This window comes from Arvicola amphibius, chromosome 15 (assembly GCF_903992535.2).
Source record: "Arvicola amphibius chromosome 15, mArvAmp1.2, whole genome shotgun sequence".
In the NCBI taxonomy this organism is placed as follows: domain Eukaryota; kingdom Metazoa; phylum Chordata; class Mammalia; order Rodentia; family Cricetidae; genus Arvicola; species Arvicola amphibius.
This window is the reverse complement of record NC_052061.1, coordinates 40,390,591-40,413,924: the sequence shown is the minus strand read 5'-3', so window position 1 is coordinate 40,413,924 and position 23,334 is coordinate 40,390,591. Positions and strand designations below refer to the sequence as shown.

The following is a 23,334-nucleotide window of genomic DNA, read 5'->3' as shown; positions in this document are numbered from 1 at the left end:
AGAATAGAACGAACATGAGCTTTGAAATGTGTACATCTAGGTTGTAAATTTGGCTTTGCTCGTCACGAATTCTGTGGCCATAACCTACTAGCAGTTTCTCATCAGAAAATAGGCACCATATTGATAGTTGCTATATAAAAAAAATGGTGTAAGGGTTCAATAAAGTTATAAAGTCATAAGGCTGGGCATGTAAGCATCCACAGGTTTATTTGGATGCTAACTCCCCAGCCAGTTGTGCTATTTCAGGAGAGCATGAACCTACCTGGAGGAAACAGATCACAGTGTGAGGGGAGGGAAGAGGGACAGTGGCGTTTGTACTCAACTGCCCCTTCATGCCTGCTCTTCCTGAGTCCCTATCTGCCCTCACATGAACAGCATCCGTCATATTCTTGCGCTGGCCTGGACCAGCATTCTCCACATCCTTCTCCACTGTAACAATAAGCTAGAACCCTCTGAAACCAGGAACCCAAACAAATCTGTCCTCTCTTAAATGGTGAGGTGTTTTGTCACAGGGACACAGAAGTGACGATTACTATCTATGTTGAATAAATCTTAGTCTCCGTTATCAGCACCACCTTCCCACTGGCCAGGATTCAGCCACCCCCTCAGCCACCCACCTCAGCGTCGTCGCCACAGTCCCCTGAAAGCTGGCACTGCATCCCCAATCTGAGTTCTGCCCCTCACAGGACACCACTTACTCAAACCTTCTGTTGACTTGTAAGTAATAAACCCCTGTGGTTAAAGTTGAAATGGAAAACAGTGGTTTTCTGCCAGTGTGTGTGGGCCACCTTGTCAAATGGCTGTCAAACTAGTAGAACATAAATCTCTACGAAGTTGTTAGGGTGGAGTTGTAGAATAGACACAACTATTATGTGGTATTTTGTTGTTTTTTTTCACCTAGACGAACCTTGGAGAAATTACTGAGGTCTGAAGGGCTCTGCACCGAGAAAGTTCTAGAAGCCCGAGTGCAGGAAAAAATGGTGCAGCTTTAAACTAGAGAAATAACAGTGATTATTGCTATTGTTTTATGTTATAGCTATGGCAATACTATAATTAGCTGCTTTGGAGACTGAGGCAGGAGGATGGCAAGTTCAAGACCTATTTGGACTGTAGGATGACTTCAAAGCCAGCCTGGGCAAAATGTGGTGGGGCTGGAGATGTAGTTTAATGGTTCTGTGCCTGTCTAGAAAGCATGAAAGCTTGGGTTTAACCCTATGACCACAAAACAACAGCCATACTTAGTAGCTAACCAGAAAGTAATTACTGACTAACTTCCGAATCCCACGTATATTGGTTTATTTAATACCTTGACATCAGTGCGAGTTAGATACAAGCTAGTCATATGGGAAAATGGAACCTCAGTTGAGGAACTGCCTCCATCAGTAGGCAAGTCTGCAGAGCGCATTTTTGATTTATGATGGATGTGGAAAGAGTCCAGCTCACTATGGATAGTACCACACCAAGCCTGTAGTCCTGAGTTGTTTCAGGCTTCCCAAGCCATGGAGATCAATCCAGTAAGAACGATTCTCCATGGTCTCTACTTCTGTTCCTGCCTCCAGCTTCCTCCATTGAGTTCCTGCCCTCCCTGACTTCCTTAGTTATGCAGTGTTACCTCAAAGTGTAAGATGAAACAAACCCTTTCTTCCTTAAGTTGCTTTAGGTCTGTTTTTTTTCCCACAGCAACAGAGAAGTCAACCAGGACATCATCCCTAAATGGAACGCTCATCCTGTGTTGTAGGGAAGCCGGCAGGGAATGGAAAACAAGCTTAAGTCATGGACTGGTGCTGATGGAGGTGGTACTCACTCCTAAGCATCCTAATGTCAGACTTGGTATCTTACCCTCTTCTTTCCCAGTGCTGTGGGCTATAGAAATACAGAGTTGAGGCTATCTTCTTGGAAGAACCACTTATGAAATCTGAAAATGGAGACAGGAGATATTTTGAGTTATCTGAACAGTACACATTGGACTCTGCATATCACAGAGTCCTGGAATTCTGGCATGGGACCATGGTGGGCCAATGAGTGCCTTCTTCAAGAATTGTGGTCTGAGGTACTAATTTTCTGATCTTTTTCTAAAAAAAAAAAAAAAAAACACCAAAAACAAAACCACACACACATGCACACACAAAACAAATAAAAGACTAATGCATACTTATTGCATGAAGTAACAGGTTTCATAATGCAATTTTTGTTTAAATGTACTATGACTTTCTCTGACCAATCATGCAACTAAAGTCATCAAAGAGGAAGGAACCTCAACTGAGAAAATGCCTCCATGAAACTGGACTACAGACAGGCAAGCCTGAAGGGAATGCATTACCCAGTCCCCTTCCTCTCTTCCTAGTCCCCTGCCTGTTCCCAAATATTCTCCTGTCTTAGTTCGGTCTCCATTGATATGAGGAAGCACCATAACCAAAAGCAGCTTGGGGAGGAAAGGGTTTATTTTGTTAACAACTTCATATTACTGTTCACCATCGAAGGAAGTCAGGGCGGCAACTGAAACAGGGCAGGAACTTGAAGATATTGCTCAATCTGCTCTTATATAAAATCTGGGACCACCAGCCCAGGAGTGTCCCCACCCACAATGAGCTGAACCCTCTCCCATCAATCGCTAATTAAGAACATGCCGCACAGGCTTGCCTGTCTGTAGTGCAGTTCTATGGAGGTATTCTCTCAGTTGAGGTTTCCTCCTCTCGGATGACTTTACCCACGTCAAGCTGACATAGAACTAACCAGGTATTAGTTATTTTTTTTCCTATTTTTATGTCATCCCTGCCCCTCCACTCCCATGAGAGTCACATGACGGAAAACATGACATTCATTTTTCTGAATCGTAGTTCTGTTAACAGTTACACGGTCCAGGTTCACCCATTTTCTCACAAATGGCACGATCTCATTCTTCTGTGTGCCTAGATAAAACGGTTTAATGTGTACCACTTTTTCCTTGACCATTCATCTGTCAATGGGTACATTGGCTCATTCCATAACTTGGCAAACAAGGTTGCTCTTCTGTGTCTGCATCAATTTCAACCGATGGTTCTTATTACAATCATGACAGGATACACAAAGAAAGGCAAGGTCCTCCTGGTTTTAGGGTCTTCAGCAGCGTGTGCTCGTGACTGCTATTATACTTGAGGTTTGTCTGATCTGGTCAGTAGCAGTGTAGACTCTCTGAGATCTGCACCTTGCCATTGTGTGTGGGGGTGTGCGCACGTGTGCTTGTGTGTGTGATGTAGGATTCCCCTCTGTATGCTGTAAATACCATTGGTTAATAAAGAAACTGTCTTGGCCTTTTGATAGGACAGAACTTAGGTAGGCAGGGAAAACTAAACTGAATGCTGGGAGAAAGAAGGGCAAAGTCAGAGAGAAGCCATGAAGCTGCTGCCAGAGAGAGATGTACTGAAACTTTGGCTGGTAGGCCATGACCTCAGGTGATGTACAGAATAATTGAGATGGGTTAAATTAAGAAGTAAGAGTTAGCCAATAAGAAGCTAGAGCTAATGGGCCAAGAAGTAATTTAAATAATACAGTTTTTGTGTGATTATTTTGGGTCTGAGCTGCTGAGCAGCCAGGAACCAACAAGCGGCTCCCTGCAACATGTATATGTGTTCACACATAGGCACATGTATGTGGAGGACAGAGGAAAGCCTCGAGCATCATTTCTTATGTGATTGCCATCCATCTTTGTGTGTTTATGGGCATGGTGTGATGATGTGTGTTCGGGTGCAATCATCCCACATGATTGCACGTGGATAGCCAGGAATGGACCTCAGCATGTCTTTTGTAATCACTAATGTTCTATTTTTTGGTGGTCTCTCACTAAACCTGAAGGTCTTCAAGCAAACCCCTGGCGTCCACTTGCTTCTACCACAGCACCAGGATTACAAACCTGTACCTGCTATGCCCAAGTTTTACATGGATTTTGGGGGTCTAAACTTGGTCCTTATGCTTGGGCAGCAAAACTTTACCAACTGAACCATCTCCCCAGTCCTCCACCTTATATTTTGAACAAGGTCTTTCAGTGGTTCGGAGTCTGCCCATTTCATTATGCTGGTTGCTGGTGAGCCTCAGGAGGCTCTGCCTGCTCCCGTCTCCCTAGCCCTGAAATTACAAACCAGTGCCACCACGCTTGGCTTTAAAAACAAATGGGTTCTAAGTATAGAACTTAGGTCCTCAGGTTTGCCCAGCAAGACTTCGCCCACTAAGCTCTCTCTCCAGCCCCCAACACCTTCTTTTGATTTCATCTAGAATGGATATTTAATTAGAACCCTGAACATAGTTGTAATTAACAAAAGACAAGCACCATCATGCAGCTCTCAGTGAAGAGCCAGCCTCTAACTGTGGTGTCTTCAGGCTGCAGAGTTCAGCTGCCCCGGTTCTTTCCAGAAAGCAGGCGAGGCCTGCGTAGTTCACATCCACAAACAGTGGGAAGGGAGGCTTTCTGCACCGCCAGAGAGGTCAGGCATCTTCCCAGCAATTACACTGCTGTCAGATTGTAAATACACATTTGCAAATGCCTCTGTGATTGTTCAGAAATGGCGCTGGCTTGCTCATGCAGGGCTAGTTACAGAATGTTAATGGGGGTGATCACCCAACATCTGCTTTCCTGGTTGGATCCAGATTTGCACCATTTAAACACTTATGGGCATAAAGCAGTGGACTGGGTATTTGCCTCTGCCAGCTTGGGGGTGGGGGTGAGAAATAAACCTCAGCAGCAATGGACACTTCCCTCACAGATTGGCGCTGTTTAGTGTGGGCATCAGGTTTCCAGCTATAGTTATGAAAATCTAATAATACTACTCAGTAGGATGTGAAATTAGCATCGTAGCATTGTGGTTATAGGGCTTCACCTACCAGCCTCTCCGACCTTGGCACCGTTAATATCCTAATTAAACAAAGAAATCCCTGCTGGCACTGAAGCATGCTGTATGCCGGTGACCATGGAGAAGGCAGTAGATCTCAAGGCAGTTTGGAATGCTTGTCTCTCTGATTTAGGGTTTGTGTTGGAAATTGGTGTTTTATTAGCCATCGGCATATTGGGAGATGGCTGGATGTATTTGGAGGCACATAGGCCTCACCTGCTTGTCTGTTTAAGCTGCTTGGGTGTCTGCTACCTGCCTCCTCCTGTGCCTATGACATTCTGTGCACCTCACAGAATTTTCACATCAAGATTCAGAGCTGGGATGTCAATCTTGCTTGCAATCCCTTGGGCTTGGGCGGATACTCATCTTGTCATATTCAAGTATTAGAGTATATTATTTAGGGTTGTAGCAATACTGCGATGAAAGGGCCCAAAATTACAATCAGAAAGATGACAGGATTTTATTACTGGCTTCCATCACTGACCTCCATCAACTGCTCAATTTGCTTCACAGAGTCACTCGGAGAGCCAGGAGCTGACCAGTCTTTGCATTCTGCCGTTCCCTTAGGAAATTTCTTCATTTACCTGTGGGAGGTCCCCTTTTTCCTCATGGCCTGTTGACCACCGGTCCATGAGGATAGAGGCAGAAGCAATGACAGAGAGCTTTATATGGCCCGCGAGCACAACAGAGTCAGCTCTCTGGGAGTCAGCTTCAGTCCGTCTGTTCAACTTTATTCCAGAGCAGGGGGAATATATAGGATTGGGGGTGGTAGCTGGGGAATCACCTAATTTGCATTAAACAGCACACTCCTATCAGAAAGCTCCTAGTACAAGTCACAGTTATCATCTCTAGAAGCATGGACCTATTGCAATGTTCCCACTACATGTCTAATTACCATATGGGTAGCATGGGGAAAGTTTCTGCAGGGAACTGCATCCAGGGTCATAGTAGCGATAAGTCAGGCATCCAGGCCTAGAGAAAGTCTCCAGATAAGGTCAGGTAGAGACAGTGCACCTTCCATGCATGTGTGTGTGTGTGTGGGGGGGGGGTTGTCCATGTTGTGATGTTGTGGAGCACAGAGATAGCCAGGCCTCCCAGCATCTACTTGGTCATGGTTGGTCCGTGCTGTAGCTCATGGAAGACAGAAAGTGGGGCTCCAGGAGATCTGTCTTCTCTCTTAAGTTGAATGTGACCCGCAAAGTCATCTTTCCCCTACATCACATTACCCCAAACTAAATCCCAGGGGCCCATTTAATGGCAAAAGGTCCTGGGGGGTCTGCTGTCCCATCTTAAACTCTACTGTCATAGAATCAAGGGAAGGTAAAGTGTGTGCATGTGTGTACACATGTGTGCACATGTGTGGGAGATCAGAGGAGGACCACCTTAGGTGTTGCTCCTCAGACACGGCCAACATTTAAAAACAAACAAACAAACAAACAAACAAACAGGCCTAGAACTTGCCAAGGAGGGTAGGCTGCCTGAACAGTAAGCTTCAGAGCTTCCTGGTCCTGTGTCCCAGTTCTGGGATTATAAATGTACATGTCCACCTGAGTCATTTTACATGGGTGATGGGGATTGAACTCAGGTCCTTATGCTTGCAAGACAGGTACTATGTTGGTGGAGTTATCTCCCTTGTCCCACCTGTGTAGCTTTGAATGGTTAGCCAGAAATTTCTATCATGGCAAATGATGGATGTAAAATGTATTTTAAATACTTTAAAATAATATAAGCATTGCACAGTCATATATTCAACAAAGATTTATTAAGTGCCTACTAAGTGCCAGATACCCCTAAAATAGCTACAGATATTGGCATTGTGGGTAAAATTATATTGCCCTGTGAAAGCAATATTCCAGTTTTGAAAGACTTTTAGTGTTTTAGTTTTTTTTTTTTTTTAAGGCACCTGGAAAGCAGGAAGACCCTTTCTGTGCACACTGCAGGAAGATTGTTCACACCTGTCGGGTTCCACTTGCTGACATTCTTGTTCTGAGCAGAGAAGCTCACGCCGGAACCTCTGGGATGTTCTCTCGGGTGTTGACGTCTTCACAACTTGCTTGAAGAAAATCTACGAAGGAAGGTCTTTTCGCAAGACGGTATCAAGTCATTGAGATCAAACTCAATGTCAAAGGAGGGCCTTTTTTCCAAGATAATTAAGGCAACCAGCACTGCCAGTTTTGAAGTCATTCCCTTGACTAGGTACTTCGCCCCAGTTTCGGGGTCTGTATACTCAAAGCAGTGAATCACGATATGGTGGCCAGAGTGTGTGAAGTGGTGCTGGTAGTAGACTTGTGGGTGCAGGAAATAGTCCAAAGGCATGAGGAACACATCCTTAACTTCATCAGCATTAGGCTGGGCCTGGAAGTTGTGGTCTAGAAAACCCACCACGGGGGTTATCAGTGCATCATTCTGAAAGCAGAAACCAAAATCCACGTATTACGAAGTGCAGCAATGGACCGATTCCAAGACTAAATGCATTGTCGCTGCTAGGAGAGGAAAGACCAAGGCTATGATACATGGGACAAGGTGAACCAGGGGACAGGGGTGTTCCTGACACAATTTCCTGTCCCCCATGTAACAGAGATGCTCCACTTGTGTTGGCATCTGGAATGATGTCATACACATTTTCCTCTTGGTAAAAACAGGTATGATGTCTTATCAGCATGTATTTAGGGGAAATACACAAAACTGTAAGCCATACCATTGCTTATAAATGATATTTTTGTAGCATACATATTTGTTTTGTGAAGAGATAGTTTTATTTATGAGCACGAATGCTTGCAAAATGACAGAATTTCTGCTGGATGGAGCGTCTTCAGGTCTATCTACTGGAAAGCCTGCAAGAGAGGCTGGGACTGAGCATAGATGCAATCTCCAGTTTGAAGCTCCTGGGTCACAAGGAAGACACTGGGGTAAGCCAGAAGGAAGTACACAGTGAGGGGGGAGTCTAGAGAAGGCTATACAGACCCGTGGGGACCTCTCATGGAGGGAGGCAGCCAAAGAGGGTTTCAGAATGGACTCAGGTTAGACTATTAACTGTATCCATGGTGAATAACAAATCTTTGCCTAGAGAGGAGACAAGGGGAACATAGACCATAAATAGCCATAGGGTAATAAATCTTAGATCATAGGTCACTGAGAGTCCCAGCCATGCTGGGTCTTGCACAAAGGCTCACTCTTGGAGGTCATGGGTTTCCCAGAGCAGATGATAGTGAGCTGAGCATTGAGGTGCAAGCAATTTCTTAATGTGCTAGAGGAGAAACTGTTGAGGGGCTTTGCGGGGAGAGCAACAGCTTGGTGAAGAAAGTAGGCAGGGTGCTGTGGAGTACACTCCAGCTAGAGATGCGGAGCCAGGGTCTCAGGCTCAACCGCAGCCACCGGTGGAGGACAGCTTTACAGGGAGACCGTGTAACACTTCTGCCCCTCTATGTGTGACATCTTGCTTTAGCTAGCTCCAGTTACCCAGAGAACTGCTGGATACCAGAAACGCAGAGTGGGAGGGAAGGATGGACAAAGAGGCCTCAAGGGAACCCCCCAATAGGGTATGCCAGAATGAGGTACCTTACTACAGTTCCCAAAGCACAGCTAACTAGCCATGGGCTCAAACCTCCAGAACTCTGAACTGAGCTAAATCTCCCTTCTAGGTTCCAGTTTCATTTCCATTGCTGTGATAAAAAAGAAGTCACCAAAAGTTAGTTTTGGGGAGAGAGGGTTGTTTCAGAGTCCTAGCTCACAGTCTTTCAGTGAGGGATATAGAGGCAGGAACCCACAGGAGGGACTGCTTACTAATCCACACAGCATGACTTCTGAGCGAGGAATTCACTTCACAGCCAAAAGAGTGAAGCAGGAACCATGGTGATGCAGTTTGCTGGCTCAGCCCAAGACCACCCTGCCTAGGGGATGGTACTGCCCACAGTGGGCTTGGGCTGAGCACTCTTGCATCCATTAACTACTGAAATGCCCCTACACACACACACACACACACACACACACACACATGCCGATCTAATCTAGATAATTCACGCAGGTGATTCTAGGTTGTGGCAATTTGACATTTAAAATTAACCACCATGCCCTATTAGTTGATTAGCTGATATCTTTGAAGACGAGCAGAAAGCGGCCCGAGGCATCTGTGAACTCCATTATTCCCACCACCCACATACAATTCATTAACTTTCTGGGATTGTGGAAACGAAGCTACCTTGGTTTGAGAGACTTTGAACTGCTTTAGTTCAACGAGTCAATGGAGTTCTAAACTTCCTAAAGCGTGTTGGAGGATTTGCAGGGATTAATTGAAAATCAGATCATTAGAAAATGCAAGTAAGAGGAAACAGCTGCCACTTTGCCCCCTCTCATGCTCTCTTCTCTTTGTCCCCACGTCTCCCTGTCTGTCTGTATCTGTGTGTCTCTCTGTCTCTCTCTCTCTGTCTCTAATTTCTTCTCCACGTGTCTGTCTGTCTCAGTCACCACACACACACACACACACACACACACACACACACACACTCAGCAAGCATTTATGGAGAGGTCACCAGCTTGTTCCATACTGACTCTTTCCAAAAGGTGTCCTTTCTACTTTTCAAATATTCTCCACGAAGAAGGATGGGCTCAGTCTCACTGCCTTTTACAACCCAGTACCACTGAGACTTTAAGCAAAATGGAACAAGAAGACAATCTAACCCTCCGGTTTTCCAACTGTTAGGCACTGGTGGCAGTATTGCTTTATAATATACATTTTGCCTGAAATTCCAATGCAGAGAACATTTAAAATATCTCTATCTAGTTCTGTGGTTATATGAGAAGGACACACTATCCTGTGGTGTTCCTCACCCAAACTATGGCACCAATGAGGAAATTTATCAACTATGAGGAAAATATCAGAGACACTCACACTCAAGGATGCTGAACCAAAGGCACAGTCAAAATGAGCACAGTAGGAGAAACTGTCACAAGGACTAGGAGAGCCGACAACACAATCTGGTGTGCAGGATGGGGTCAAGGGCAGAAGGGAAGACAATAGGAAAAGTAGTAAAGAGCATGTGGGTTTAGCTCCATAATAATGTTCTAACATTGTTTCCCAGTTGTGACCAACACACCACAGCTGTGTCAGGCATTAACCATGGAAGATGCTGGGATCGAGGCCATGAGAACAGATGACTACTAATCTGTCATCATTCTGGGCATGAATTTAAAGGGCTATCGTACATTTATACTGATCAAATAATGCTGATACATAGATTAAAACCAACCAGTGAATCCTAAAGTCTGTTCGCACAACAGTGACTTTGCTAGCCAATGAGAACCGGCTATTCCAGCTCCAGGTTTGCAGATGCTGTTTGGCTTATCTGGTAAGAAGGTCCTGACTCACACAGGAATGTGGTGACAAACACTGACAGTTTTTAGACAGCTTGTCACATGATCTTGTCCTCCCAAATGGTGACCCTAGTCTAACTACGAGAGCCCAGGGCATGGAGAGCTAGCTCAGCTATGAAGAGCACATGCTGCTCTTGCAGAGGACCGGAGTTCGAGTACTCAGCATCTGTATCAAGTGGCTCCCCACCGCCTATAACCTCCAGCTCCCAATTTGGAGTTGACACCATCTTTTGGCCTCTGAAGGATCCTGAGGGCACATTCACCAACACTTGCATAAACATAAATAAAAATAAAGTCTTTTTATGAAGACCTTTGCCAGGAGGTACCTGAATTGAAGGACGTCCAGTAGAGCTTAAATCTGCCAGGGTCATGATAAGATGGAGTGTGGGAAATAATCACAGACCCAAGCGCCACAGAGATTTGACGATCAAATGCGGATGAGGCTGAGGAGAAAAAGCCCCCTAGTTCTTTGACGAGAAGGCTCCTTATCCCAAGGTGTGCACCAAAACGATTGACATTAGAGTAAACAGCAAACACTGGGCCCCTTCCCCTCCAAAGAGATAACATTTAGTATGTTGCATGATAGGATATTGTTTTTCAACTGAATTCTCAAAATAAATGTGTACTGGAGAAAAGTACATGTGAACTGAACACGAGTGGGGGCAATTCTGAGTACACTCGTTGTTCCGTGGCCCCCAGCTTGAAAATCATTGAGGTAGCTCCCCTCTTTCTGAATGGAATGAGAGGGGCTTACCCAGGCCACAGAGCTCAATGAAGGGCACACAAGGTCCACACAAGGACCCAGTTATCCTGGTTCTGTGCATAGTGCTCTTGGGAATTACGTGTGAACCAACGTAGAATCCCTTAGGAGCTCAGAAGGGCTGGTGACTATCCTTACATCAATCAGATATGGCACCAGGTGAGAGACCACCTCCACTTGGTGGGGATGCAGCCCCACCTCCTCCTGGGCTTCACGGAGAGCAGTGGCTGTGTCATCCGTGTCCACTGGGTCCCTCTTTCCTCCAGGGAAGCAGACTTCTCCGGGTGACCGTCTCAGCTGGGGGATTGTCACAACAGAGTTATAAAGTGAGATTTCGGTTTGAGAACTATGTAGTCATTCAACAAATACTAACTCAACAAGATATGCTTTTCCTTGAATCCTAAAAACAAAACAAAACAACAAACAAACAAAAAACTCCCAAGCCCACACGGTGGAAGGAAAAGAGTGGTGTTCAAAAGTTATCCTCTGACCTTCACATGAGTGGCATGGTGTGCGTGCACGCTTGCACAAGCAGGCTCGTGCACACGTACATACATACACACACACACACACACCCCCATACACAAATTTATCTTACACTAATAACTTTATTACAAAGGTTAGGGAATGTCTGTTTAGAAAATTCTCTGTATTGTTCCCCATCTGAAATAGATATTTTACGTAGTCTTTTCCTAGTTCATAAACCTATAAAAATATTTGTACTCAATATTAACATCAAATTAAACTTCACTATTTATTCATGTAATATACCTTCCACTTTTTATATCTCGCCACACATCCGCTAGCTATGATTTTTCAGTATATAACATTTGGTACATATAGAACATGAAAATATCCATGAAGGAAATAATAATTTAACTTTATAAATAATTTATGTACTTGAATAAAAATAATACTGCATAGAAAACATACCTAAGAATGCAGGCTCATGTTGTCTGGCAAACTCACATGTTCATAAAAATACTGTTAATTTCAATTCATTGATATATTTTAGATGTTTTTGCTTATTTAAAATGTTTATATGTCTATATTATATGTGGAGAATAATTCCCCTGTGCCCCCTGTCTCCTTTTCTCTTTTCTCCTAGTAGTCCCCTTAGTCTCCCTAAGCAGTTTTCCTTTTCCTTTTATATCACATATATGCATGATTTCATGTGTCTATATAAAATGTAAGAACTACAAGCGAAGAAAAACAGTATATGATTAAGTTCAGTTGCATTTATTTTCTTGCACATGGTATGATTTTATTTTTCTTCAATTTCCTTCAATTTTCATTTCATTTATATACATTTCATATATGTACATACACACAAACATATATACATTGCACCTAGGTTAATTCCATTTATTGTAAACAGTGCTTCAATGAACACTGATATGGAAAAGTATCTCTGTGATTTGTTAGTTTGAAATATGTGGGTTAAATACTTAAGAGTGGAAGAGCTAAATTCTATGGAATATCATTTTTAATTTTTTTTTTAAACCTCCAAACTGACATCCAATGACTGGACTAATTTACATTCCCACCAGCAGTACATAAAGGGTCCTTTCCCCACCCCCACCTCAAACTGTTAGAAGGAAATGTCAAGGTAGTGATTGAGAAAATCATCCAGAGTTGACCACTGGCTTCCACAAGCATGCAAACACACACACACACACACACACACACACACACACACACACACACCCCTTACATTAATAACTTCGAGAACCTCCATTAACTCTAATTTTTCTCTACATGCCTCTAAAAGACAACATCAACACACACACACAGACAGACACTAAACAAAAGGATACTATAAAGACAACATTATAGGATACTATAAAGACAGATGTGTTTGTTAAGTCCTTTATGGGTGCCAACCACATTCAGGGAATGTGCTTCACAGGAATTTTTCTGCAAGCTGTTATGATTTGTGGGAAAACACTGGGACAGGGTCTCAGTTTGGCCTCAGATTTGCTCTGCAGTCAAGGACAACCTTGAGCCTTTGGTCTTCCTGCTTCCTTTTCTCTAGTGCGGTGATTGGGATTTGCGCCACCATGCCCTGTTTTAGGCAGTCTGGGGATCAAACCCAGGACTTGGCACTTGGTAGGCAAGCATTCTACCAATTGTTCTACATCCCAAGCCTACAAGTTATTGTATCTTAAGGCATTTTTAATGAAGTAAAATAAATATGATTAACCAATTTAAAACAAACAATTCAGGAACATTTAATAAACCCATAATGACGTATAACCATGCCTAATATTTCAGAGTGTTTTCCCCACTCCAAGAGGAAACCACACCCATTAAGCTCCCCCCACTCTGCTCCCTGTTCTCTGCTTTCTGTCCGAGTGGATTTCCAGTTTGATTATTTCGTGTAAATGAAGTCACAAGACGTGTGATCGTCTGTTGGGGAATATTATTTTAAGCTGTGTTGCTTTGGTTTCTGCTGCATTTGTTTAACTCTGTGAAGCTGTGATTCTCTGCCTGTCTAAAATCCCTGAAGGTCTAATAAAGTGCCAAGCAGCCAATGGCAAGGCTGGGCCAAGCATAGGTGGTGCTGGCAGGCAGAGAGAATAAATAGAAGAAAAAATGAGGAAGAGGGGGGGAGTAAGAGAACAAGGAGAGGAGGACATTCAGGGTCCAGCCACCCAGCTACACAGCAAGCCATGGAGAAAGAAGTAAAGAAAGGTATACAAAAATGGGGAGAGATAAAATCCCAGAGGTAAAAGGTAGTCAGGATAATTTAAGAAAAGCCGGTTAAGAAACAAGCTGGGTGGTGGACCTCTCAAAGGAGTAAAGAGTAAAAGAATCAACAACAACCATCTGTATCTCTCAGCATCTTGTTTGTGAGGTTTTGCCATGTTGTATTACAGGTCTGAATATGGCTGAATAGTATTCCTCTGTTTGTATAGATCATAAGTGATCTCTATTAATGGGCACACAAACCACATTAGGTTACTATTATTCTACTTTCACAGAAAGGGTAAGACACCTAGAGGTTAAGTTACCTAACAAAGTTCACACAGTGAGCTATAATTGGAGTTTAATTCTAAAGGCCATGTTCTTAATCAGCACACCATCTATTTAAGAGTCTCTAGGGCCATGGGGATGACTCAGCCGGGAGAAGTGTCTGCGATGCAAGCCCAGCGATCTGAATTTGATTCCTAGAATCCACACACAAGGCTGCATGTGATGGCATGCGTCTGCAACCTCAGAATTCTCACAACTAGACGGGATGCAGGGACAGGACAGCGGTCCAGAAGCTTAAGTTTCCTCTACTAGTCAGCAATCATTCTGCAAGATTTGAGACAACCTGGGAGAAGCTCAAAGAGCAAAACGCTGGACTCTATAGCTGGGGAATGAGGAGATGAGACCAAGAAAGACCCTGTCTCAATAACAAGGGAGGAGAGAAGAGACTCTCAAAAGTGGTCCTCTAGCTCCCCTACATAGGTGGTGATGCAAAATGCCCACATTTACACTCCCACTGTATATAAATTTATAAATAAATTTGTAGTTTATTTATTATAAATTTGAATAAATAAATATGAGCTTGCTAAAACATAGTATGGTTAAAGAGCCATCACCATCGGTGCCATGTATCTCAACATCTCCATTAATTTTTGTTCACTCACAAGAAGAACAGGGCCCTCTCTTTCCCGATTCCTCCACCCACATCTCCGACGCCAGTTCTTTCTGATTTTAGGGCAATGTCTCTCCATGTGTGACATCCTGGTAATTTCCTCCTTTCTCGTCCCCGAAAGATGCAGCCCTCACCATTCTCTTTTCTGAAGTGGCCACCCCACTTTCTCTTACACCCTCACCTACACCTTGTCCAGTGTCCTCTCTACTCATCTGCCGCGAGAGCCTGACTCAGCAGGACTCTTAGGTCAGCTTCTTGCCCGCTCTGTGCAAAGATCACGGCAGTGTGCACCTGCTAGAACCACAGGGCGGTTCCTTGAGCTGAGGCTTCAGCATGTGGAGCCGTGTCTTGGTCCCAGGCAAGGGGATGTAATGAAAGACCCTAAAGTCGGTTCTTGATATTCAGAGTTCAACCTAGACGTCCTGTTGGGGTTTTGAGCACCTGGATTGACTGACAGAGCTGTGTTAAGGAAAGCTAGCAGCCCGATCTGGTCAGAATGTCTGTTTCCTTAAATGTGGAAATCCTCAGTTACAAGGTAATGCCATTTGGACATGAGGCTCTTGGAAAATTCCAATGGAGCAAGGCCCTTATCAATGAGATTAGAGCCTACCAACTGCTCTGCTCACTCTGTGAGCACACAGGGAAAAACCATCATCCACAAGTTAGAAAGTGATCAGGACCGAGTACTCAATCTGCAGATGCCTGGATACTGAACTTCGGAGCCCCCACAGCCATGAGAAATGTTTCATGTTTATAAGCCATCCAGCATAAGGAATTCTGTTGCAGCGGTTTGAGAGGACTGAGGCTATTATGCACTTTATTTAGCTGCTATAGCCAAAGACTCCACTTTAGCAAGCTTTTTGTTTCTATTCATTCATTTCTTTCATTTTGTGGTGCTGAGGGTTGAACCAGGGCTCTGTGCCTACTAGGGCAGTGTTTGCCATTGTGCTATGCTACCAGCCCTAGGTAAGTCTTTGGAAAACATTGGTAGTTCCTCTCTGCCGTAAGTGGAGACTTCTACGGGATCTGATTTGGCAGTTACGGCCCCACACATCTTCTCATTGGTGACAGATGCAAGAGTAGGGAGGGGAAGGCTGGTCCATTTTCTGTCTACAGAAGCCTGTCTTACAGAAGACTTAAAAAAAACCTGTTACTTTACCTCTACAATATGATTTATTGTTTGCACATTCAATTCTACAGTAGCTGGTGACAGGGACACCCACAAGGACTCATTGGCTTGATAGAAAATACGAACTTGATTTAAAATATGTTTTGAAAGCCCTTCAAAAAGACCCCAGAGCATGCCAATTCAATTCAAGTGGCCTTCCGCCTTGGCTCCAATTAATAGGGAACAAGAACCTTTTCAATTCCTGAGAACTCTGCTCTTAGAAAGGGTTCTACTGTTTTGGAAACAAGCAAGTGCATTTTTTAAAAACCAACTTTTCATAGACTGTTGGGATCAGAAAGAGTTCGACCTAGGCATGAGAGCTCACGATCTTTCCCCCCCTGTAAAGAGTGTAAGTTGTGTGTCTGTCTGTATGGTATACATGTGTTTGTGTGGGTGCACATAGCTACGTGTGCATGTGGAGGCCAAAGGTCAACTTTAGACACCATTCCTTAGGTGCCAACTATACTGGGTTGCTTTGTTTGTTTTTTATTTATTTTATTTTTGAGATTATAATAGGATTACGTCATCTATTCCTTCCCTTTCCTCTCTCCAGACACTCTCATATAAATCCCCCATTGCTCTCTTTCAAACTCATGGCTTTTTTGCATCAATTGTTATTACATTCATATATGTTATCCTAGTCTCTTTGGTGAGACCCAGGTCAATAAGAGACTGTCTCAAACAACAGTGTAGTTTCTGACATTACAAGGACACCCTCATAAACTGTCACCAACATGATGGCCTAAATAATGAGCTAAACAAGGACAACACCAATAGACATGCCAAAGAGGAAGGAGGTCCTACCCTACACAAAGAACTACAGGCAACGAAGGGGTACTGAGGTCGGGGGGGGGGGGACAATCGTTCCTTAGAGAAGCTCACATCAACTGGTTATCCAACACCAAAGGACAGCCCTTAAAACATGTATAAGTAGCATAATATGGACTAAGTAGGTTGTATTCAGGAATATACATGTCTACACACACACACACACACACACACACTTAAAAAACAAATACTAAAACTTTTTTTTTTTTTTTACATGTTAAATGTTTATTCAGGGAGTTATGGAGAGGAAAGGGAGGAGAAGGGGGAGAGAGAGAGAGACAGAGAGACAGAGAGACAAACACGCATGTACACACCAAGAGAGGGCAGGAAGAGAAGCCAAATACTAAAACTTAAGTTAGCACTTGGGAGGCAGAGACAGGCAGACTGTCACGAATTCAAGGCCAGACTGGGCTAGAGAGCAAACCTGTATCTCAAAAATCACCAAACAAACAAAATCTCATTTCATCCCATGGTTTCCCCTATCCTTCCAACGCCATGATTTCAAAAGTTCCCACTTGAAAATGGCAGCCTTGAAAGGGGGACAAAGTGACAGAAGTATGTTTTTAGATGTCCCCAAGATGTCACCTACCTTGTCTGAGCGGACAGTGAGCAGAAGGTACAGCTTTTCTCCTTTGACCAGCAACGGCAGGAGGACAGAGTATTTATTAGCGGATAGATGGGAATATCTGGTCCCGACATCGAACCTTTTCAGGCGGGCCTTGGCATCGTCTATCAGCTTGTTTCTAAGAGGAAGACAGGGCAAGAGTTGTAGTAAACAGAGCTCTGGCTGGAAGCTCCTGGTCCTGCTGATCTATGTGTGTGTGTGTGGGGGGGGGTGGCTGGGAATGTGCGCCTTGGATTTCATTTCTGAGTCTCATTATAGTGTTTCAATAACCTGGCAGAAATCACAGCACTTAACCTGCATGTTGCTGGCAAGAATGAGAGAGGCAAAAGCACCAAGTCCACAGTTGCATACACAAGTTCACTTAGAAAGGCAAATTAAATTTAAAATTCAGTGTACGCCAGGTGAGGCATGTATGTAATAAGAGCAGGAGGACCCAGCGTTCAAGGTTATCCTCAGCAACACGGTGAGTTCAGGGCCTACCTGTGATACATAACTCCTTACCCCCCCCAAAAAAAAATCCCAAACCAAATCAGTTATGTATGGTAAGACATTTCTCCCATCATGTAATAGTTGAACTTTGACATCTGTAAGTAAGCTGGGCTTCTTTATAATCCCAGCTGTTTGGGAGTTGAGGGAGGAGAATCACAAATTCAAGGCATCCTGGAGATATAGAGTGGTGAGCTCAAGGTCAACCTTGAACTCTAGACCCCATTTCAAAATAAGAAATAAAAAGAGGGCTTGGGATGTAGCTCAGTAGTAGAGCCTTTGCTTAGTGTGGGAGGCCCTGGCTCTGCCCCTAGTGCTCTGGAGAAGGAAATACTATAGTTGCACACAAATAGGACAGGCATGTTAAAATGTCTCTATGAGGCTTGCCTGGCCCTTCTGCCATGTTCTCAAACCCAGATGCCCTGTAAAAGTAATCCCCAAACTCACACATCCATGGAATCTGGCAGAAGGCTGCTCTCTGCAGGATATACCCACCCACCCCACCCCCACTATGGCTCAGAGACTTTGAGGAGACCTGAGAAGAAGCCCTTGATCTAACTTCAGAGTCAAGATGCAGCCTCTGTGGCAGCCCAAGGGACTGTGTTTTGAGAACCGTTACTGCCGGTTATGCCAAAGGTTTAGATTCCTCACCACGTACGGCAGCCTTTTCTTGTAGCTCTTTCTGGGTTCCTCAGACAAGCGTATTGTGTTGCTGGCCTGCACAGGGTGTTGGACAGTGGCCCCATTCATGTCAACTTAGAACCTGGGGATGTGACTTTACTCAGAAAGGGGAACTTTGCAGATGTGAGTAGTTAAGACTGGGTTTCGGCAGGACTCCCAAGGCAACGACGGGTGTCTCTGAAGGAAGAGAAGAGGCTACAGAGAGACTCCCACGGAGAAGGGGACCAGAGTGCTGCCACAAGCCACCAGAAGCCACCAGAAGCCACCAGAAGCCACCAGAAGCCACCAGAAGCCGGGAGAGGCAACTAAGTGGCCCCAGAGACTTCTGAGTGTGGTTGCTGCAGACACCTTGATTAAGGACTGGCCTTCAGACCCAAGAGAGGATGAGGAACTGCTATCATTTAAGTCATACACAGCCGGAAGGACGACTTCGTCATGGCGGTCGCAGAAAGTGGCCGTCAGCTTTCAACAGTCTGTAGCGTGACTGCGCAGAAGCAGATTGTTTGGGTCAGTCGGGGGGTCATTTCATCTCAAAAATGGGTGGAGCCAGGTGTGGTGGCTAACACTTGTAATCCCGGTGCTTGGGAGTTTGAGGCAGGAGGATTGCCAAAATTTTGAGACCAACCTGGGCTACATACGGAAAACAATAATAACATCATCTCCTGGAGCCTCAGAGTCCTCACCAGAAACTTGTTTGAGGGTAGTCTTGATGATAAAGTGGCCGGTTCACACATGGGGATGGGGTGGGGGGAGGGGCGCTCAGTTGTGACTGTTAATGACTAGTGCATCCTTAACAAGCTATTGGCTGGAGATGTTTGGTTTAGTCTCACAACCTCCCCTGCCCTTTCCACGTGGCAGAGTGCTGCCTGCAAACCCATTACATGTCCTGGAAAAAAGTCACTGAAAGCGGGCACACAGTGCACAGGCCTTTATTCAGAAAAGACAGCTAGCCAGGCGGGAAGAACTCTGCCCAAGGAGGCTTTTAAGGAACCCCTCAAACTGCCCACAGGAAGCAGGAAAGAATGGAAGTCTAGAAACTGTCTCAAGATTATCACCATTAAAATAGGAGCAACAGCTCTGATCAGGGCTCACCCCCACTCTGTGTTTACTTCTCAGGACAGCCCTGTAGGTAATAACAGGATCATGTGAGCACAGGCTGGAAGCAGTGCCTTAAGCAAGAACCACGATCATGAGTGTAAGTAGCCACGCAAGAACTTGAACCCCCGTCTGGCTGATGGCTTGGCTGTCCGGCCATCGTGGGGTTCTGAGGTTCTGCTGTGGGAAGGCAGGTTACTGGGCTGACACAGGTTGGTAAAAAGGAAGCTCTGTGACCTAGGGGCAGGAGGACACTGCTGCCTGGGTGAGACTCTTGTTAGGTGAAACCCCTACTCTGTCCCCAGGAGCAGAAGGAAGGAGCAAAGTCCCAACTGGCCGTCCGGGAGGCTAGTTCGAGGAGCCTGAACGGCAGTATGGCTCGGCAGGTTGTTAGCCTCGGGTCTGGGCAGTGATCAGGACCCGGCTAGGTCAGGCTCCAGTGTCTGGAGCCGGAGGACTTTACCTGACACAAGGTCGCGACATCGGCCCTGCAGTTCCTTTGCTTCTAGTAGCTGGGGACTTCAGGAAGCAAAGCGCTCTCATGCGCGTGCGCATAACTGTCCTAGCCCTGGGTTAGGGAGGGGCGGGGACTACGTTAGGAGGAGACGCCGAAGGCGGGACCCTAGGAAGAAGCCCGACTGTGCCAGACCCGGGAGGGGCGGGACCTGTTGGTGGGCGTGTCCGGGGCGGAGTTGGGTCTGAAGTTGGCGTTGACAGGGTTTATTTATTTATTTTTTATGGTTTATTTTTTATATTTAAAAATTTCCATTTCCTCCCCTTCTCCTCCCCCTTCCCTCCCCTCCCCTCCACCGATACCCACCCTCCCTCCCTCTCCAGGCCAAGGAGCCATCGGGGTTCCCTACTCTATGTTAAGACCAAGTTGACAGGGTTTAAATTGCTGAATACACTAAAACTGATTGCTTCTGGCAGCTTGGGCTTCTCTAAACCAGTGAATAAAAGAAAAAAATTGCACGTGTGTGTTTGTGTGTGTCTCTATGTGTGTCTCTGTGTGTCTGTGTCAGTGTGTGTGTGTGTGTGTGCGCGCGCGCGCGCGCGCGTGTGTGTGTGTGTGTGTGTGTGTGTGTGCGCGCGCGTGTGCGTGCTTTCGCATGCGCGTAGGTCAGAGGACAACTTGCAGGAATCAGTTCTCTCCTTCCACCCCGTGAGTTCTGGGGATCGAACTCTGGTAGGTTGGCCCAGAGGCAAGCACTTTTACCTGCTGAACCATCTTGCAAGCCCAGTGACATTTAAAAAAAAAAAAAAAAAAAAAAAAACCTTTTATTGATTCTTTGTGGATTTCACCTAATGCCTTCCCATCTCACTCACCTCCCGGTCTCCGTGCATCTGTCCTTTGCCTTTACAACATTTTTTTTTTCTTAAAGTGAAGATGCATGCCAGGCATGGTGGAGCCAGCTGTAACTCAGTACCGAGAGGCTGAGGCAGATAGCTTGTTCTGAGGTCATGGTCAGTCAGGCCAGGAGGACAAAAGAAAGAAAAAAAAAAAATCAAGATTCTGCACCCGTGAAGCAAGAGGAGAGTTGAATCTCCTTCAGATGTGAGCAGAGAGTGGTCTGATGGCCAGCGTTGAGTACCTACCTGCAGTTCCTGGGTGCAGATCACACAGAGAAAAGATCCGTGGAATAGAGGAATAGAGGGTTGTGAAACAAACAGCCACACAGAGAAGCCAGAGGTCTCTAAAGGGAGGGAGAAAGGTGGCTGGGTGGAGAGTTGGGGCTTCCACAACAAGGCTGAGCTCCTCACTCCTGGCTAAAGCTGGGGTTTTCACATGTGGGTTTCCCATGGGCAGTATTGGTGTCTCCAGTGTCCCGGGCAAGGTAGATTCCACCCAGAGGCACACACCTGCTGAGTCCAAGGAGGGGGGCAGTTCAACAAATGTAGGCAGATGCTAAGGTCTTCTGGCTGAACCTGCTTTCAGGGAGGAGGGATGCCTAGAGATGAGGGAAGCCCGGAGAAGCTTAGAAGGAAGGTGGAGTGTGTGTGCCACCAACTGACATGGAGATAGATAAGGGAGTGTGCCAGGAACACTGGTGGGAACTGAGACTCACAGGGTGGGGCAGGCATAGTGTCTGACACATATACTTAATAATATACTTTAAATTTTATTATATATTTTTCCATAATTTCATACGTGAATACAATGTATTTAGATCATATCTACCTCCCACACTCCTCTTATTCCCTCCAGACCCTCCCTCCAGCCCACACCCACCTCCCAGATTCATGCTTTATACTTCTTTTTTCTTTTTCTTTTCATCTCTTAAAATCTAAAGATTTAATGTAATATTAAGCATTATATAAAAATGAATCAAAACTGAATTACGTTCATCTTTGGATCAGTGTAGTAAACTATAATTCATGTCTATTATTTTTGATGTAAGAATAACTTCATAAAAACAAGAATACTCATGACTCATGAGAGTCACATTAGGGCTAAGGGAACAGGTGTACCATAGTTCCCAAGATTTTAAAAGATTTATTTTGTTTATGTATATAAATGTAAGTCTGTATGCATGTGTGCCACGGGCCTGCAGGTACCTGTGAAAGCCGAAAATGGAATCGGATTCCCCTGGAGCTAGAATTACAGGCATATAAGCAGCCTGATGTGGGTTCTGGAACTGAACTCTTGTGTTCTGGAAGAACAATACGTGTTCTTAAATGCTCAGTCAACTCCTCAACCCCCATTCCCAAGGTTTTTAAAAAGCACTAAATCAGCACCCTGGGGTTTTTCTGGGCAGTTACCAGGAGAATCTGGGGAGGGTTCGACCCAAGAGCACCACAGCCTCCTAGTAATATCAATAATGGCACTCCACGCACATCAGTGCCAATTCTCAGAGCAGGATGCTGGGGAGAAGGCTCATTGGTTGAAACTCTTGATAGTGAGGACTGTAGAAGGAAGCGGGGGGGGGGGGGGGGGGCTGCTTTCCTGCCGCCCGGCCGCCGGCTAGCTTTACACCCGAAATAATTACACAGAAACTGTATTCTTTTAAAACACTGCCTGGCCCATAGTTTCAGCCTCTTATTGGCTAATTCTCACATCTTCCTTTAACCCATATTTAGTAATCTGTGTAGCACCACGAGGTGTGGCTTACCAGGAGAGATCTTAACCTGCGTCCATCTCAGAGAGGAGAATCATGGTGACTCACTTATGGCGACTGCCTGAAGTGTCTCCCCAACCCTGCTACCCAGCATTCTGTTCTGTCTACTCCGCCTACCTAATTTTCTGTTCTCTTAAAGGGCCAAGGCAGTTTTCTTTATTAATTAACCAATGAAAGTAACATAGACAGATAACTCTCCTCCATCAGAGGACCATAGTTTGGGTCCCCAGAACCCACATAAATACCAGGTAGGCAAAGTGGTTCACCTGGGAGGGTGGAGACAAAATGTTACCAGACCACTAGCAAGACTAACACTATCAATGAGCTCTGGGTTTGATTGAGAGAGACCTTTGTTTGATGAATAAGGTAGAAGATGGTCGAGTATGATTCCCTGCATCAATCTCAGGGCACCAAATGCACCTACACCTGTACTACACTGGCACACATGCAAACATACACATATACAACATACACACACATACACACGCGAGAAAAAAATCATCAGAGCACAATGAATAAGGTTATTTCTACAATGGTATTGCTACCCTCCCTTTGCTGATGAGAAAATAAAAATATCGAGCTTGAGGTCATAGAGCTCTGGTTTGAGGCTACATCATTCTGACCTCTGAACTCGTGTATTTCAGCACACCCCAGAGACAAACGGCCTGCGAACTAGATGTGTTTGACCATGAGGGAA

The 23,334-nt window shown here is 45.0% G+C and overlaps 1 protein-coding gene across 2 annotated transcripts; it reads right to left on the bottom strand.

Moving 5' to 3' along the window:
* Positions 1–6,605: 6,605 nt before the first annotated feature.
* Nudt7 (nudix hydrolase 7) lies at positions 6,606–20,101 on the bottom strand. Of its 2 annotated transcripts, none has more exons than XM_038313127.2 (4): positions 19,985–20,101; positions 17,224–17,377; positions 11,131–11,289; positions 6,606–7,268 (listed from the first exon to the last, which is right to left on the bottom strand). In XM_038313127.2, the coding sequence occupies exons 1-4, from the start codon at positions 20,074–20,076 to the stop codon at positions 6,906–6,908; spliced, it is 768 nt and encodes a 255-aa protein (XP_038169055.1). In that variant the 5' UTR covers positions 20,077–20,101; the 3' UTR covers positions 6,606–6,905. The 2 variants fall into 2 exon arrangements, with proteins under 2 accessions (XP_038169055.1, XP_038169056.1); XM_038313128.2 differs by having other exon boundaries at positions 11,191–11,289.
* Positions 20,102–23,334: the final 3,233 nt, after the last annotated feature.

What these genes read in the sequence shown, in the direction of transcription:
- Nudt7 (XM_038313127.2), bottom strand. Translation starts at nt 20,076, where the DNA reads ATGCGCACGCGCATGAGAGCGCTTTGCTTCCTGAAGTCCCCAGCTACT. An exon ending in ATGTCGCGACCTTGTGTCAG is followed by an intron (nt 17,378 to 19,984) that starts GTAAAGTCCTCC and finishes TCTTCCTCTTAG; the next exon opens with AAACAAGCTGATAGACGATG. An exon ending in TCACTGTCCGCTCAGACAAG is followed by an intron (nt 11,290 to 17,223) that starts GTAGGTGACATC and finishes ACAATCCCCCAG; the next exon opens with CTGAGACGGTCACCCGGAGA.